The following is a 14,821-nucleotide window of genomic DNA, read 5'->3' on the forward strand; positions in this document are numbered from 1 at the left end:
GTGACCGTTTGGGATAAATACAAGTACCCTTACACCATAAATGTGTATGCTAACTCCACATCAGGTAACACTGGTTTAAGGCAGACCCCTGCTATTAAATGTGTGTGATTTAATGTTAAATGCCTTTAACAATACCTGCCTTCATCCTTACATCTAAGACCTTATACATTTCAGTTTAATACCATGTAATAACGATTAAAACCTTTCATTTGTAAAACTGTAGAACTCACAGATCCTGCTGTGTTAAAAACAACAACTGATCAATAACTGTAAAATCTTATAAAGAGAAATGTATCAGATATTTAAATCAATTAGAAATTAAAATCACAGCTCAGTTGCTTCATCATTTTTGTGAAGAAGTCAGCAAAATATTTAATGTCATTTAGTAATCTTCCAAAATAATTCCTAAAAATGACACTCAAAATACTTTTCATTTTCTCTGTCAGCTTTTCTCATTTTATGCATGGTTATATATTAATCCCCACATTTTGACTGTCATCTCCTTCATTAAGCCAAACAGTCCAGTCCAGTTCCATTTCAGATATCATCCAAAATTGCACACACAAGACTGGCTGAGAACACAAACTAGGGATGAGCTTGTTTATTAAAATATGTAAACAGGCTTTAAACCATGCTAACCATTATTTAACAAGCACAGCAGAGTGCTTACAGGCGAATTCGGTCATATTACGCTAACAAACACAGGGAAATCCATATAGGTGTTAATGGAAGTTAGCACTATGCCAGCAGTGTTGAAGTGAGGGCTGCCACCTGTCATTCATTGGCTGCAAGACTCACACATTGGCTCTCATCTCACACCACACGTCTCATTTCTCACATTTCTAATGACCCCTAATTTCCCTTCAGAACAACCTCTGGATACATTTGACTGCTGCTAAAGTTTCCTACAGCTGCTGCTTCAGAATGCACTGATTTTGAACACTCTGGGCTCGAAAGCCAGCCTACAGACATTACTTCTACTCTCTGTATGCCCCCTGCTATTCCAAAAAGGGTAAAAATTGTTTCTTAGTCAGCAACTTTGACTGAGAAAAACAACATTTTGGACTGGGCCTTTAAATAACATTGTGGGCCCCCTGGTGGCTCAGATGCAATAAGCAACTGCTTATATCATTTCTAGCAAGAAACAGCCCTGACTGTATCTTTGCATGCAGCATTGGCACAGACTTTAACTTCCAGGCCTCAGGGAGGTCCAGTACAATCATGTTTAATCTCCACTCATGCATTGTTAATATCTTGCAAAAAACTGTTCAACTGTGTGAGAGGCTGCTTCTCACTGTGCATTCTTCACATTCTCACACATTAAAATAGTGCTTCCTTTACTGATATTAAAAGCACACACCAAAAACAGCACTGGCTTAACCAAAAAGGTTATATTTAGACTTATTTTCTTTACCTCTACCTCATCGTTCCAAATTTAGAGGGAAACCTGCTTGATTTTAATGCAGCGTTGCTGGCATTGCAGCATGGTGGGGTGACCCCCAGTTAATGGTTTGTAAGCAATTCTTCACCTTAATCCCTGCCAAGTTCCTCTGCACACTGCAGCAGCAACATGCCATTAGTGGGATGACAAGCATTGTACCCGCATGAGGTAATGAGAACAGCTTGGGCTGGGGTTGACTCCACGTGTGCCGCAGGCCGCGATGCAGAGTGGATTTCTCCAGTGCAAGGACAGCTTTGGGTGTGAGGACAGAGCTGTTTACATGTGAAATCTGCATTCCATGCTAAAGCTCTTGTAGTCACTGCCATGTTCAGTTGAAGGGCAAAGAATAAACACATCACTCCTCACATTAAAAGAAAGCTGAGGGAAGATCGATTAGCTTGCATAACATCACATTTCTAGATATTTGGGGGACATATTGAGTTATTGAGTCTATTTGTTGGCAAATATTTAGCTTGTTAGAGGCATGAATTCAAATGCCTTAAAACAAGTAGCACCACAAATATAAGTAATTTAAATAATCTCAAGAAATGTTTAAATAATCTTAAGAAACCCAATGATATATATATATATATATGGACTAGGGTTACAATCGTATGCAAAAATTCCATATTCTACATTTTACTAAGAATTTCTGCATTTAAACAAGAATAGTGTATTGTTTTGATTTAGTACAATTTTAGAGTGAAAATGATGGAAGGATTTTGCAACGTTTTGGGCACTCCAAAAGATTTGACCTTCAGGACGATTTGGCAGACTCTGGAGAGGTGGTGCACTGTTCTACTGTGCAGTGACACCTGCATTCATATGGCCTGTCGACTAAGTTTAAATAGATATTTTGGCCACAGTGAAAGGGTATGTCTGGAGAAAAAAGAGAGAGGAATTTTATGAAAAGAACACCTCTCCAACCATTAAGCTATTTGGGGGGATGGGGTTATGTGAGACGGCTTCTACAGCAGGATAAAGTTCCTAAACACACCAAAAATCACACCAAAATCCTCAATGCACTACCTCAAGAGGTGCAAACTCTCCAGTCCCCCGACTTGAACATCATCAAAAATCTGTGGATATACCTCAGACCCCACTCTATCTCAGTGTAAATTTTTGTGACATCTGATATTACTCACAGGCCCAAAGCTAGTGCCATTGCACTACTGTTGTACTCTCACTTTTTTGGCAGTGAAATCTGCTTTGGTCTAAAGAAATAATAGAAATGTTTAAAAAAGACGACCACCACAACGTCATGCTGACCGCACATGAGATAAGCTGCTATTATTACTGGACGCGAGGCATCCACTGACACCTACCACGATGCTTCTGCATGACACGCATCACACAAATCAACCTTTGCCCTTTGCAAAAGAGATCCTGAGCATTGTCCGAACGATTCCAGCCTATGCGCTATGTCATGTGGTCTCGGTGGGTGGAGTCCTCTCGACCTCAATAAGTAGACTCTCCTTCACTGATTTAGGAAATACCCGGTCAAAAAAAACGTTAATGGGCAGAAACGGAACATGCACTATTGTGAAAGCGGAGACCCACACCACGGCCTCCCGACCTAAGATAGAAGACTTTCATTACTACAGGAGAGATTTGTTGCACTGCACATCGTTTCGAATTCTTTCTAGGACTTACTACTTGTGTCATGACATAGCCATTCCTCTGCCGCATTTAGAAAACTTCTCTCATGGTTACTCAATGTGTCCCTTGCGAGTATGACAAGGTTGTCCACTTCTCATAGATCATCATAGATCATGCAAGCATCAGGTAGGCCTTGTTTTGTACAGCGGCCTGGAGCAAAGAGCAGAGGCGATTTTATCTCTATGACCTGGGTTGCCGTGAGAATAAAAAATGAATTTCAGGTATGGCAAGAGACAGTAGAGAGACAGTAAACACTTTTTAGTGCATGGTGGTCTACATAATAAAGAGCACCAGCAGATCGGGAGTGATGGGGCTTTCCTTAGTAAGTCTTCTCCCATAGACGGTAGAGATTATACTGTACAAAAAGTGGACAAATGCAGCTGGCCAGTTCTTTCATGGGCTGCTTCATTTGTACTGTGCTTCTCCCAAACCTCAGTTTGTAAAGATGGCAAAGCCAAGCTGTAACGAAAATCAAAGACAACATCCAGTCATCAAGCCTTCATCTTCAACCCCAACTTTTATTTCTCACACTCAATAATTCAGATCACTCCTTTCTCGGTTTCCCAGAGACACTCTGCTGGGTTCCAGAAAATGAGACCTTGAGACTATGCGACTTTGCACAGCCGCCCATACATGACATAAGTTCACCAACGGTTTGATCACAAGAAATCTTGGCCGAGGTGTTGAAAACAGAAGTGGTGGGGTTGGTGGGGGGTGGGGGTGGGGGGTTTACTGGAGGTGTCGCCATGTACATGCCTGTCCTCATCAAAGCACAGGGTGACATCACCATCAAATATCGGGATTGCTCATCAATGGCAGAGGGGAGGGCACTCAGGCATAAAAAGAGAGGGACAGTGGCCACTAGCACGAACACAACGCTGACCAACACATGGAGCTTTTCTGTAAATTGCCGCTACAAAACACGACCCACAGCTTTGTAAGTTTTTTCTTTTAACATCAGTTTCAACTTTGATTTTCTGACGTTTTCTCATTCTAAGCAATATTCTTTATATTACAGCTGATACAATGTCTTCTATATGCATCATGCACAAAACTGCACTAATGGTTTTACTCTGGAGCCTGTGTCTGCTACATTTGGAAGGATCACCAATCAGGTAAGGGACAAAACCATATGTATTTTGCTAGCTTCTGTCAAAGCACTGTTATTTTTTGCTTGGTACTGGTTGAGTTGCTGTGTGAATGACCACTGCTAATCTTTCCACAGCAAGAGGTCCATCAGCGAAGTCCAGCTTATGCACAATGTGGGTGAACGCAAGCAAGTGCTAGAAAGACAGGACTGGCTCCAGGTGAAGCTGAAGTCGATCCTCATCCCCTCCGTCAACGACTTGCAAAAAGGACAAAAGGGAAAAGTCAGGACTATTGTTCCAGATATTTCAACATCTGGGAAAATCCAGTCGGGATCTTGAGGCGTCTTCGTGTTTGGTCTTACATATGAGACAAAGTGAACTTTAAAAGAAGTGTTTTCACTCTAAATGTTTAATGTCCTCACAGAGATTCAACACATTGCCCTGTCTCTGTGCAGGCATAAAACTGTCTTCTTTGCTGACGTGCACTGATTTGCAATTATTTTTATTTATTTTTAATATGTTAATTTATTGGAGTATGTGAATGTTAGATATAAATGAATCTATGTAGAATTATTTGTTGAAATGACTTGGTTTAAGGTTCAAACCGGTTAGGACATGTGAAGGACACAGCTCAGCTTCAACTTCAGCTTTGTGTCGCTGTATAGGAGTGTATTCGACATTTTCCATTTGTCGTGCATCACTGTTGTAGCCAACTCTAGACGGAAAATAAGGCTGTTAAAATTCTTATTTATTATTATTATTTTTTTTTTTTACATTTAACAATTCAAAAAAGAAAAAAAAACAACCTGAACCAATCAAATCTGCTCTGGTTATTTACATGAGACATGACATGGGCAGTGCCCCCCATTGTGACGTAAGTAAAACGTCACAATACTAAGAAACAAGGCCCACAACATCAACACCAGGGAGGTTTTCCACCGCGTAGCATTTCTCCCAAAGTCCGGCAAAGTTCGCTTAAAGAAAAGACTTCTGGCACTTTGAGAAACCCTGTAGTTTCAGCAACAACACCACCATCAACAACACGAGGTTTAGCGAGCGTTTAGAGTAATGAAAAAGCACAGCCGGACTTCACAAACGGAGAAGAACCCAACTGCCGAGGCGGACTTGCGGTGCGTTCTCGCGAGACTACGCTACTAGTGTCCGTTCTCGCGACACTTGGCTGTGTTGTTCTCTGGCTGTGCTCCTGCGGCGGCGCAGGAACGATTTCGCTTTTTTGGAAAATGCGGAGACATCTCTGGAATTTCGCCTAATTCCTGTGCCTCGGTGCTCTAAATCTTGCAGAACAGTGCTCTTTGCCAACAGCAGTCCTTATGACGGCGTAGAGGTAAGGAGCCGCGTCTTTAGAGGCGATAAAGCCTCGCTGGTTTGACTCTTGCTTTTCTGTCTTCAGTCGAATTCCTTTCAAATCTGTGGCAGCGATGCTAACCGGCTAACGGCGGCGGAAACGGTAGCTAGCTATCAGCTCTGCTGAGGCCAGGCACAGCGACTCAGCCTCGGAGCCTTTTAACGCGTACTGAGCAGTGACGGGGCTTTCAGTTAGCTCTATATACTGAACACTTGCCAGCTCTGATTTAGCATAGCTATAGCTAGATAACAGTGGAATTGGAGTGAACCGTGTTGGCTAAGCTAGCCAGCGTCTGTCTGAAGACCCAGTCTTTCAGGGCATGCCAGCTGTACACGACTTAGCTAGCTAACGTTTACACATAGCTAGCTAACTAGCTGACTCGCACTAGCTGTATTAGCTAGCTAACGTGCTTATTATTGTGTGTTATTGTTGTGTTTTTTGCTTCAGTCAGTCAGAGCGAAAGCACAGAGCTGCATAGCACCAGCCAGCTAGAGATAGCTAGTAGGTGGCACTAGCTAGCTATCTAGCATTAACCTGCTGTCTTGCTGGCCTGTTTTAGGGTTTATATTGATCACAGCGTGTCTAACTAGCTAACGTGGTTTGTGTATATTAGAGCTGGGTAGCTATCTAGATATCTAAGCCAGCTGGGTTTTCTTGAGGTGGGTTGATCTCGATGTTTTTGATGGTTGGTAGCGAGCTGTAGCTGCAATGCACTGGTTAACGTGTGGCTCGTCTCTGGTCAGAAATGTTTAGCTGCAGCTAAATGAGTTGTTGGGAATATTCCAGTAAGGATGAGTTTCTAGTGGTTTCATTCAGCTTTGGTTCAGCTGTCAATCGTGCTTCGTTTCACAACATGAAGAGTCAGTGCAGAAGAGTCTGGTCGGATGTGTTTGGAGAGCGTGGAATGACAGCACGTCCACAGTCATATGATCTGTGAGAACTGGCTATACCAGTGACTGGAAACTGAGGACAACGGGAAGTGATTGTGCTGGAGTTGGGCAATGTGTCGATATTTTATCGTATTGTGATGATAATTTGCTTTTAAAGGTAAAGGTGCACGTATTTGTCACTGTACAGTGTAATATGTCCTCCGCATTTAACCCATCTGGTAGTGAACACACACTCACACACACACTCACACACACACATGTGTTAGGGGCAGTGAGTACACACACACACACACCCAGAGCGGTGGGCAGCCAACTCCAGCGCCTGGGGAGCAGAGAGGGTAAAGGGCCTTGCTCAAGGACCCAACAGTGGCAGCTTGCCGAGCCTGGGAATCGAACCCACAACCCTGTTATCGATATCCCGGCGCTATAAGGATACTGTTAGAGCTTAATAAACAATGGTCATCTGCAGGTTTTATTGCAAACAGTGTAATTGGACTGGTTTAATTGGACAAAGAGCAGCAGATGTTGAGTAAAAATCACTGTACTCAGTATGGAAAAGTATCTGAATAGTAGTTTGGAAGGATCTGTCGCTACTGATGTTTTTAGTCTGTCATTACATATATTGTGATAAGTATTGTGTACCACGAAATAAGTCTTTAAATATCATGATATAGTATTTTTACCATTTCGTCCAGCCCTAGACTGTGCTCTTTTAATCACAAACAGCTTGCTTAAATCGTAATCCAAGTCATATACTAGGCTAACCAAAACATTCAACACCACTCCTTCTTTGTTCTTCTTCTAGGAATAAATAACTATGGTCATGCTTTAAGTTGTCAGGTTTAACATCCCACATCCTGGAATCAAAGGTCACGCTAACTTATGTGTATTTTGAGATGGAGGTCATACAATGTTCCCTCAAACGTGCACTGGTGAAACCTAGGACGGGTTCTTCAGTTCCAGTCCTGGAGGGTCTGAGTCTAGCACAGTGGTGGTTTCCCGGCTCAAACGCATATGTTAATGACCAGGTTTTGTGAGTGTGAACACCCACCCTCCAGGACCCTGATCTGAGATGTCTCAGATGATCTCCCAGGACATTCGAAGCCCCATACTTCGATCAGCATGTTATACTATCCTGTGTTTTTATAATCCCACTTCCTGTGAACATGACCAAGTCCCCTTGTTTGGCAGTGTAGTTGAACCGAACAGCCTCTTTCTGTGTGAGTAGTGGGCACAGTGTTCTCTCACACCTGTGTGTTCTTTGGTAGAAACGTGTGGTCTTTCCATTGGTCATCATAATTCACTGCGCTGCCGTTGTTTTGCCCTAGTTTTTCTTCATTGTCTATTTTTCTGCAGGGTGGTCTTAGTGGAAAAAACTATCTTTGGAATTTCCTGGTTTTCCAGTGTCCAAAGCAGACCTGTTTGCACTGTATCAGGAAATTGACTGTGGGCTGTGGTCTTGCTCAAATATTTAACATGGAGGCCGAAAATGGTTCAGTTTTCAGAAGAAATGATGCAATACTGTTTTTACTTTTCCGGCACTGCTGCTGCTGCTGATACCTATCTGATATTTTTCCATGGCCGATAAGGTTTAAAATAAGCTGTTTTTCTTGACTTAAAACGAGCATCTGAAAGTAGGATATAATCCTCAAAATACTTAAACACTCACCACAGGCCACAGGAAGGAATACATAGCTCATAGCATGACCTTACACAGTGAGCGTACACTGTTTCGGGCTATATTTATTACAGGATTGAATCGGGTCAGGTTCCTTTTGCAGAATAGGATCGGATACATTTATTTCCCCACTCGATACCCCATCAATACCGAGATGCCATCTATAGTTTCACATAGTCACGGGGTAATGTTGTTTGTCTCTACCAGCTGAGTCATAGTGAAGCAATTTCAGTTACTCATTGTACCGTGCGTTTTAAGGTCTGCCTTTGTGAACATGGATTAGGGATGGAAAGAAAAAGATCTTTTTCAGTTTAGGTTGTGATCATGCTTAGGGCTTTTTATATCCTTGGAGAACAAGCTCTTTGGAGGAAATCGGTCACATCAGTAGAATTCTTGTGCAACCAGCCTAGGTCTTCAGCATGCTGAAGTTCATTTCCATCAGTGTGATGGGTGATTTTCATATTCTATTTGCACAAAGGGAGTCTTTTAGGACAAAAAGGGTTTGGGTGAGATTGATCTGCCAACCATTATACTGTAAATTTTGTCCTTTTCCACTGTTGAAATGATAGTTCTTTCACAGGTTGTTTATAGTTTAACTTTAGACCACAGTTAGAGTTTTAATGTTTAGTTTGCACAGTATATCAGTTCCTTATTCACATATTATGTGTTACAGTTTGACTGTGACTGTGTGTCTTTATTGGTTAAGGGCATTTCCTTTAATTTTGCAATGTCATCCTATCAGGTGCTGAAACTAAAACTGCACACTGATGACTGATATGGTGCCTGAATATGATGAAAGTCTTTTTTTTTTTTCTTCAGCTGTGCCATGAGTTGTTGTATTAACTAGAATTATGTCAATGCTTTATTTCTCCTTCTCAGAACCCAGGCCTTTTAGTCTTGAGGCTGACCGGGTGAAGATGAGCCTGCATGGTGCCAGTGGAGGCTGTGACCGCTCGCGAGATCGCCGGCGGTCAAGTGACCGCTCGCGAGACTCCTCTCATGAGCGGGGGGAAGGCCAGCTCACACCTTGTATCCGCAATGTCACCTCACCCACACGCCAGCACACTAGTGGTGAGAATCCTCTCCTTTATCACTCTAGGCAGGAGAGCAGTATACAGGTTTTTGTGGCTGTCAAACCTGAATCATTTGTCTGTTGTTTGAACAATAAAGGCAGTGATTGTGGTGGAATGCTGAGTCATGGAGGGGAAATTTGTATTGATTGTATTCTCATATATTCTCTCGTGCCAAATGTTCTGCAGTCCTCAAGTGTAATCAATATGTTCTATTAGGAATGTTTATTGGCAAGAACCTGGCAATATGATATGTGTCACGCTACAAGGGTTACAATTCCCCATATACATTGCGATACTGTAAGCAAGGTGATAAATTGCCTTTTTAATCACATTTTTTAATTATAGGATTAAAAACACCATCAAATCTAAGTAAAAGAGAAGTTGACTTTTTATGCAGTCAGGACAGTCAAATCTGAAGAGTATGTCACTGCTAGTTTACGGTCTGTGTTTAAACTTATTGAAAATAAGCCACTGTCTGCCACTGATCTTTGCATGTAAACTATTAATTAGTAGTCAATGCTGTGTTTATGACTATCGATACAGCATTGTAATACATTGTGATAAATATTTCCTTACACTCTGTGAATGTATCGGTCTCTTAATTGTCATTTAAGTATTGATCGTGATATACTGTTTGCGCAGAACGAGAGGGCGGCTCATCGCGGCCCAGCAGCCCCAGGCCTCAGAGAGTCTCTCCCAGTGGCTCCAGCAGCAGCAGCAGTGGGGTGATCAGCAGTCGCAACAGCAGCCTTTCCAGCTCGGAGGGCACCTTCAAGAGCACAGGCGTGGGCGAGATGGTCTTTGTGTATGAAAATGTCAAGGAGGGAGCCCGCAGCATCCGGACCTCAGAGAGGGTCACGCTCATCGTTGACAACACACGCTTTGTAGTGGACCCCTCCATTTTTACTGCACAGCCCAACACAATGTTGGGCAGGTAAGGGGGTACACAACTTCATTTTGTTAAATACAGGTTATTTGTTTCAGTTTCTTACGCCTGGCCCACAGTACAGCATAATTGGGCCCATTTTGAGGCCTAAGCCGAATGGCAGGGTGAAATTACTTTTATCCTAATAAACACTGTAAATGTTTTTGCTTATTTACTGCAAAATGCGCTCACAAATAGCACATCACTCTGACTTCCTATTGTCTGCCATGTTTGTATTGATCTAAAATCTCTCCTGTTGAGAGATGGGATAATTGGTCAGAACTCTGTGTTAGTCAGTTATTCTGGACAAATCTTGCTGGGATGACTCAAGGGTGACTATGGATCACAAAAAAAAAACAGTATCTGTCATGCTGTGTGGGGTCTTACATATTGTTAACATCAAGTTAAGATCCCATAAATTCTACACTGTGAGACAGGCATTAGAAACATGCTGATGAGATTTTATGAGGATAATAAAACAAATAATCTCTTTGTTTCTCTTGTAGAATGTTTGGTTCAGGAAGAGAACACAATTTCACACGACCCAATGAAAAAGGAGAGTATGAGGTGGCTGAGGGCATCAGTTCCACTGTGTTCAGGGCTATTCTGGTAAGTCTGCTTGGTCACTAGACGGTTTACAGATATTTACACCACACTTGATCCTGCAGAGGTTCTGAGGTGAATATAAAACTGTCAGCCTCTTAAATTGCTGCCTTTTGGGTTAAGGGAATATGGAGATCTTTAATTTCAGTACAACAGGGGTGTAAAAGTCCAAATGCTTTTTTAGCATAGACTGTAACAGCACATGTTTATCAGCTAGTAATTACGCAATTTGTAGTAAGACCACATTTTCCTTATTCTGTAAATGCATTGTGTTGCATTTTTAATCTGCAAAGCTGTGAGTGCAGTCTGTGCTTCGTGCATTGGTTTGGGTAACATTGCATAATAGTAGTCAGCATCTGCTTTTTAGTGATTGAGGTAAAACCCTTACATCAGCCTTGATTCAATATGTCCAAGCCTTGTACCATGGCCCCTGGAGGCCTAAAGCTGCCACCCAACCTGGTGCCGTAATCGTGCCCTGGTGTCTGTTACATATGGTTATATAAAGGGGTTGATTTCAGGACACAGTGGAATGCCTCTGCAGCTCAGTAGAGTGTCCTAGAGTGAGTGAAAGTGTATTAGGGTGTTTTGCAGTTGACCTGTGCTATAAGACAGTGTTTTCTGGCTGGCAGTCTTGAGTGAGTGAGTGAGTGAGGGAGGATCACAGTAATGTGTATGTGTGTAGGAGGTTGCTGCATTCCTATATGGCCACCAACAGCTCTGTGCACTTTGTATCTTTAGTCATATGAGCTCCACCTCACCAAGCCCACTGGCTCACAAACAGCTTCAGCTCTTGGAGAGCCTTGGCGCCTGTGCCATTTCGCCTTTTAGAGGATGATGTCTTTGAATGGTGCAGCCTCTGTAATGGCTATCCTTGTGTTGTCTGCGCTCTTTCTAACTGGCAGGATTACTATAAATCTGGGATAATCCGCTGCCCTGATGGAATCTCCATTCCTGAGCTGAGGGAAGCATGTGACTATTTGTGCATCTCCTTCGACTACAGCACGATAAAGTGCAGGGACCTGAGTGAGTATATGCTTTGTGTCGTTCTTCGACTTCATAAATAGGCTTAGTATTTAGTGGGATTCGCTCTAATAACGCATATTGGATATAAAGCGCTATGGGATATTACAGTAACGGTTCAGTAATGACAGTATAATGCAGGAAGATCTAGCCATGAGCTTTAGAAAGATATGCAACCATAATACTGTGCCTATGCATGTAAGTGTTGACCGTGCCGTTCTCCACAGGTGCCCTCATGCATGAACTGTCAAACGACGGAGCGCGGCGGCAGTTTGAGTTCTACCTGGAGGAGATGGTGTTGCCGCTGATGGTGGCCAGTGCGCAGAGTGGGGAGAGGGAGTGCCACATTGTTGTGCTCACTGACGACGATGTGGTGGACTGGGATGAGGAGTACCCACCCCAGATGGGAGAGGAGTATTCACAAAGTGAGTGTCTGTATACACTATTTAAGTCATTTTAGAGTTCATTTTGAATTGTCCTGAGAGCAAAAGGATTTCTACTCAGCATATTATGATAAACTAGATGATTTTTATGACTCACGAAGTGCTAGTTTATCAGGCAACATATCAAACATTGGCTGCACCCAGTCATGCAGATTCATAAATTGTAGCTTGGACGATAAGATGAGCCTCTTGTAAACAAAATACAGATTTATCTACTTGATTATTTTAAATCATTTTACTATAATCTTGTGCAATCTTGTTTTTCAGTAATATACAGTACAAAACTCTACCGTTTCTTCAAGTACATTGAAAATCGAGATGTTGCCAAATCAGTTTTAAAAGAACGAGGACTGAAGAAAATCAGACTAGGCATTGAAGGTAAGGTCTTTTGAGTAACACTTTTTACAAAAACAGTATCAGGTAATAATTCCTTTGTCAACAAAAGCACCTATAAAGAAGGTAATTTCACCTATAAAACATTTTAACTGCAATAGTTAACAAGACTTATAGAGGTTATGTGTATGATGGCAGAAATCACTACATCATATAGATAATAAAAGATAAATTTTTTGGGAAGGTTCACTTGGGTGTATGTGACCCATCATACGGTGAGTCAAAATTGACATCATGAAATTTGTCAATTTTGCATTTATCGCATATTTTTAAGCCACCATAGCCTAACATTGTTTTTGGACCAGTAACAAGTCTTGTACTTAGGTTTTGTAATGATTTATTAATTAATTAATAGTATTTGCTGTACTTGCGGTTTAGCGAGAGATGAAGATGACCTTACCGGCTGGGGTTTAGCTTGGATACCCACAGCAGTGCTGTTGGCAGTGCTCCTTCAGGCAGCACTTTTCCCAGCTTTAGCTTCCTGGCTCACTGAAGTGAAATACTCTTTTGCAGACACTGGCTCAAAAAAAGCCTCAGTCATGACAGCTAGCAGATTCTTGTGCTGATGTGCCGTTTTCTCTGACAGATTGTCTCGGAAAACAGTCTGCAAGTAACAAAAACACCTTGATCATTGCCTTGTTCTGTGTTGCAGCGTTGACTAGGAGGGCTAGCAGGGTTTTGCTTGTGGGTGGGGTTTATGTAAATTCCGGGTGTGTAAGTTTTAAGTTTTTTTTGGGGGGTTCTGGGTTTTGGAGTTGGTCCATTTTACCACCTGGATTTGACCAGTTTTTAGTACTGGTTTGTCAGTTCCATGCACAGAACTCTGCCAATATAAATACAGTTTTTCAGTTTTCTACAATACAAAAAGCATGATCGTCTGTGAAGGCGGCTGACTAACTCAGAAACTAAGAATAAAAGAACAGTACATTTTCATGTTGTCCTCAATAATTTGGGCACAATAAGAGACTGGACTTATCTGCCATATCTGATTATATGCATCTGTGGTTTGGGCAGGGTTCCTTTAGAAATGTTCTGTAACAGAAAATCACAAATTCTATATTAGTGTTTTTAATACAAATCCCCTGCTTTTGTAGGTTATCCCACGTACAAGGAGAAAGTGAAGAAGCGCCCAGGTGGCAGGCCGGAGGTCATCTACAACTATGTCCAGAGACCTTTCATCCGCATGTCCTGGGAGAAGGAGGAGGGCAAGAGCAGACATGTGGACTTCCAGTGCGTCAAAAGCAAGTCCATCACCAACCTCGCAGCGGCGGCGGCGGACATTCCACAGGACCAGCTGGTGGTCATGCATCCTGGCCCTCAGGTGGACGAACTGGACATTCTCCCAAACCACCCTCCCCCAGGCCACCACTACAGCAACAACTACAACAACGAGCCTGACCCTGATGCTGCCTCGCCTGCGCTCTGAAAGCAGACTCTTCCCTCCCTCCTCTCCCCCTGCTCCCCCTCCACAGCATGCTGCAGCATGGAGCGAGAGTGACACCATAACCGGATTGCCTTCTGCACCTCCTTCGCAGCCTTAGAGCCTCAACTATCTAGTCTACTGTAAAACAGAAGGGAAAAAAAAGAAGAAAGAATTAAGAAAAGAAAAAGAAAAACACAACAACGTACAGGTGAGGGACTCGGGATACTGGCATGGGCAGTGCTCTCCTGTTTTCTCTTTTTTTACTTGACCAAAGGAAATTTATTTTTTTGTTAGCTGTTTAAAATGAAATTAGCAAACCTCACTTATTTTGTAATTGGGCCTATTTTATTGTTATTATTAATTATTATTATTACTATTCATTTTCCATTTCCATTATATTATTATCGCTATGGTTTAATATCAGATTTTCTTATTTGATAAGTTTGGGATGTGTTCTGGGTAGTGCCACTGTGTTTATTATTATTAATAATAATAATAATATTATTATTTTTATTTGTATTTTTTTGTTTTGTTTAACTTGGAAAGCTCTCCCACAATCCCGGTTTGAAAATTCCCCTCAAAGCTCCTTTGCAGCACATAACCAAAGGAGTTGTATTTGCCTGGTGAATGAATGCAGTGTTACTTTCTGTTTTCTCCATGGCAGGACATACATTCATGTGGTCCCTCTGTTCAGAGCTTGAGAATCATTGTATAAATAAAGACATAAAACACAGATTTACATGGTATTGTGTGCAGAATAATGGGGGTACTTTTTTTTTTTTTTTTTTACTTTTTAGCACAAGGCCACAACATAACTGA

At 42.0% G+C, this 14,821-nt stretch overlaps 2 protein-coding genes across 3 annotated transcripts; both read left to right on the top strand.

Annotated features, from left to right (window-relative positions):
• Positions 1-4,144: 4,144 nt before the first annotated feature.
• On the top strand, positions 4,145-4,649 carry pth1b (parathyroid hormone 1b). Its single transcript, XM_072661150.1, has 3 exons — positions 4,145-4,215; positions 4,326-4,470; positions 4,644-4,649. Exons 1-3 carry the CDS (start codon positions 4,145-4,147, stop codon positions 4,647-4,649), a joined length of 222 nt encoding a protein of 73 aa, XP_072517251.1.
• A 440-nt stretch (positions 4,650-5,089) lies between these two features.
• On the top strand, positions 5,090-14,738 carry btbd10b (BTB (POZ) domain containing 10b). Of its 2 annotated transcripts, none has more exons than XM_072661041.1 (8): positions 5,090-5,318; positions 9,002-9,193; positions 9,838-10,129; positions 10,627-10,729; positions 11,626-11,746; positions 11,971-12,168; positions 12,454-12,564; positions 13,674-14,738. In XM_072661041.1, the coding sequence occupies exons 2-8, from the start codon at positions 9,040-9,042 to the stop codon at positions 14,003-14,005; spliced, it is 1,311 nt and encodes a 436-aa protein (XP_072517142.1). In that variant the 5' UTR covers positions 5,090-5,318; positions 9,002-9,039; the 3' UTR covers positions 14,006-14,738. The 2 variants fall into 2 exon arrangements, with proteins under 2 accessions (XP_072517142.1, XP_072517141.1); XM_072661040.1 differs by lacking the exon at positions 5,090-5,318 and adding an exon at positions 5,357-5,533.
• The last annotated feature ends 83 nt before the right edge of the window (positions 14,739-14,821 follow it).

The sequence above is a fragment of the Salminus brasiliensis genome, chromosome 17, assembly GCF_030463535.1.
Source record: "Salminus brasiliensis chromosome 17, fSalBra1.hap2, whole genome shotgun sequence".
NCBI classification, from domain to species: domain Eukaryota; kingdom Metazoa; phylum Chordata; class Actinopteri; order Characiformes; family Bryconidae; genus Salminus; species Salminus brasiliensis.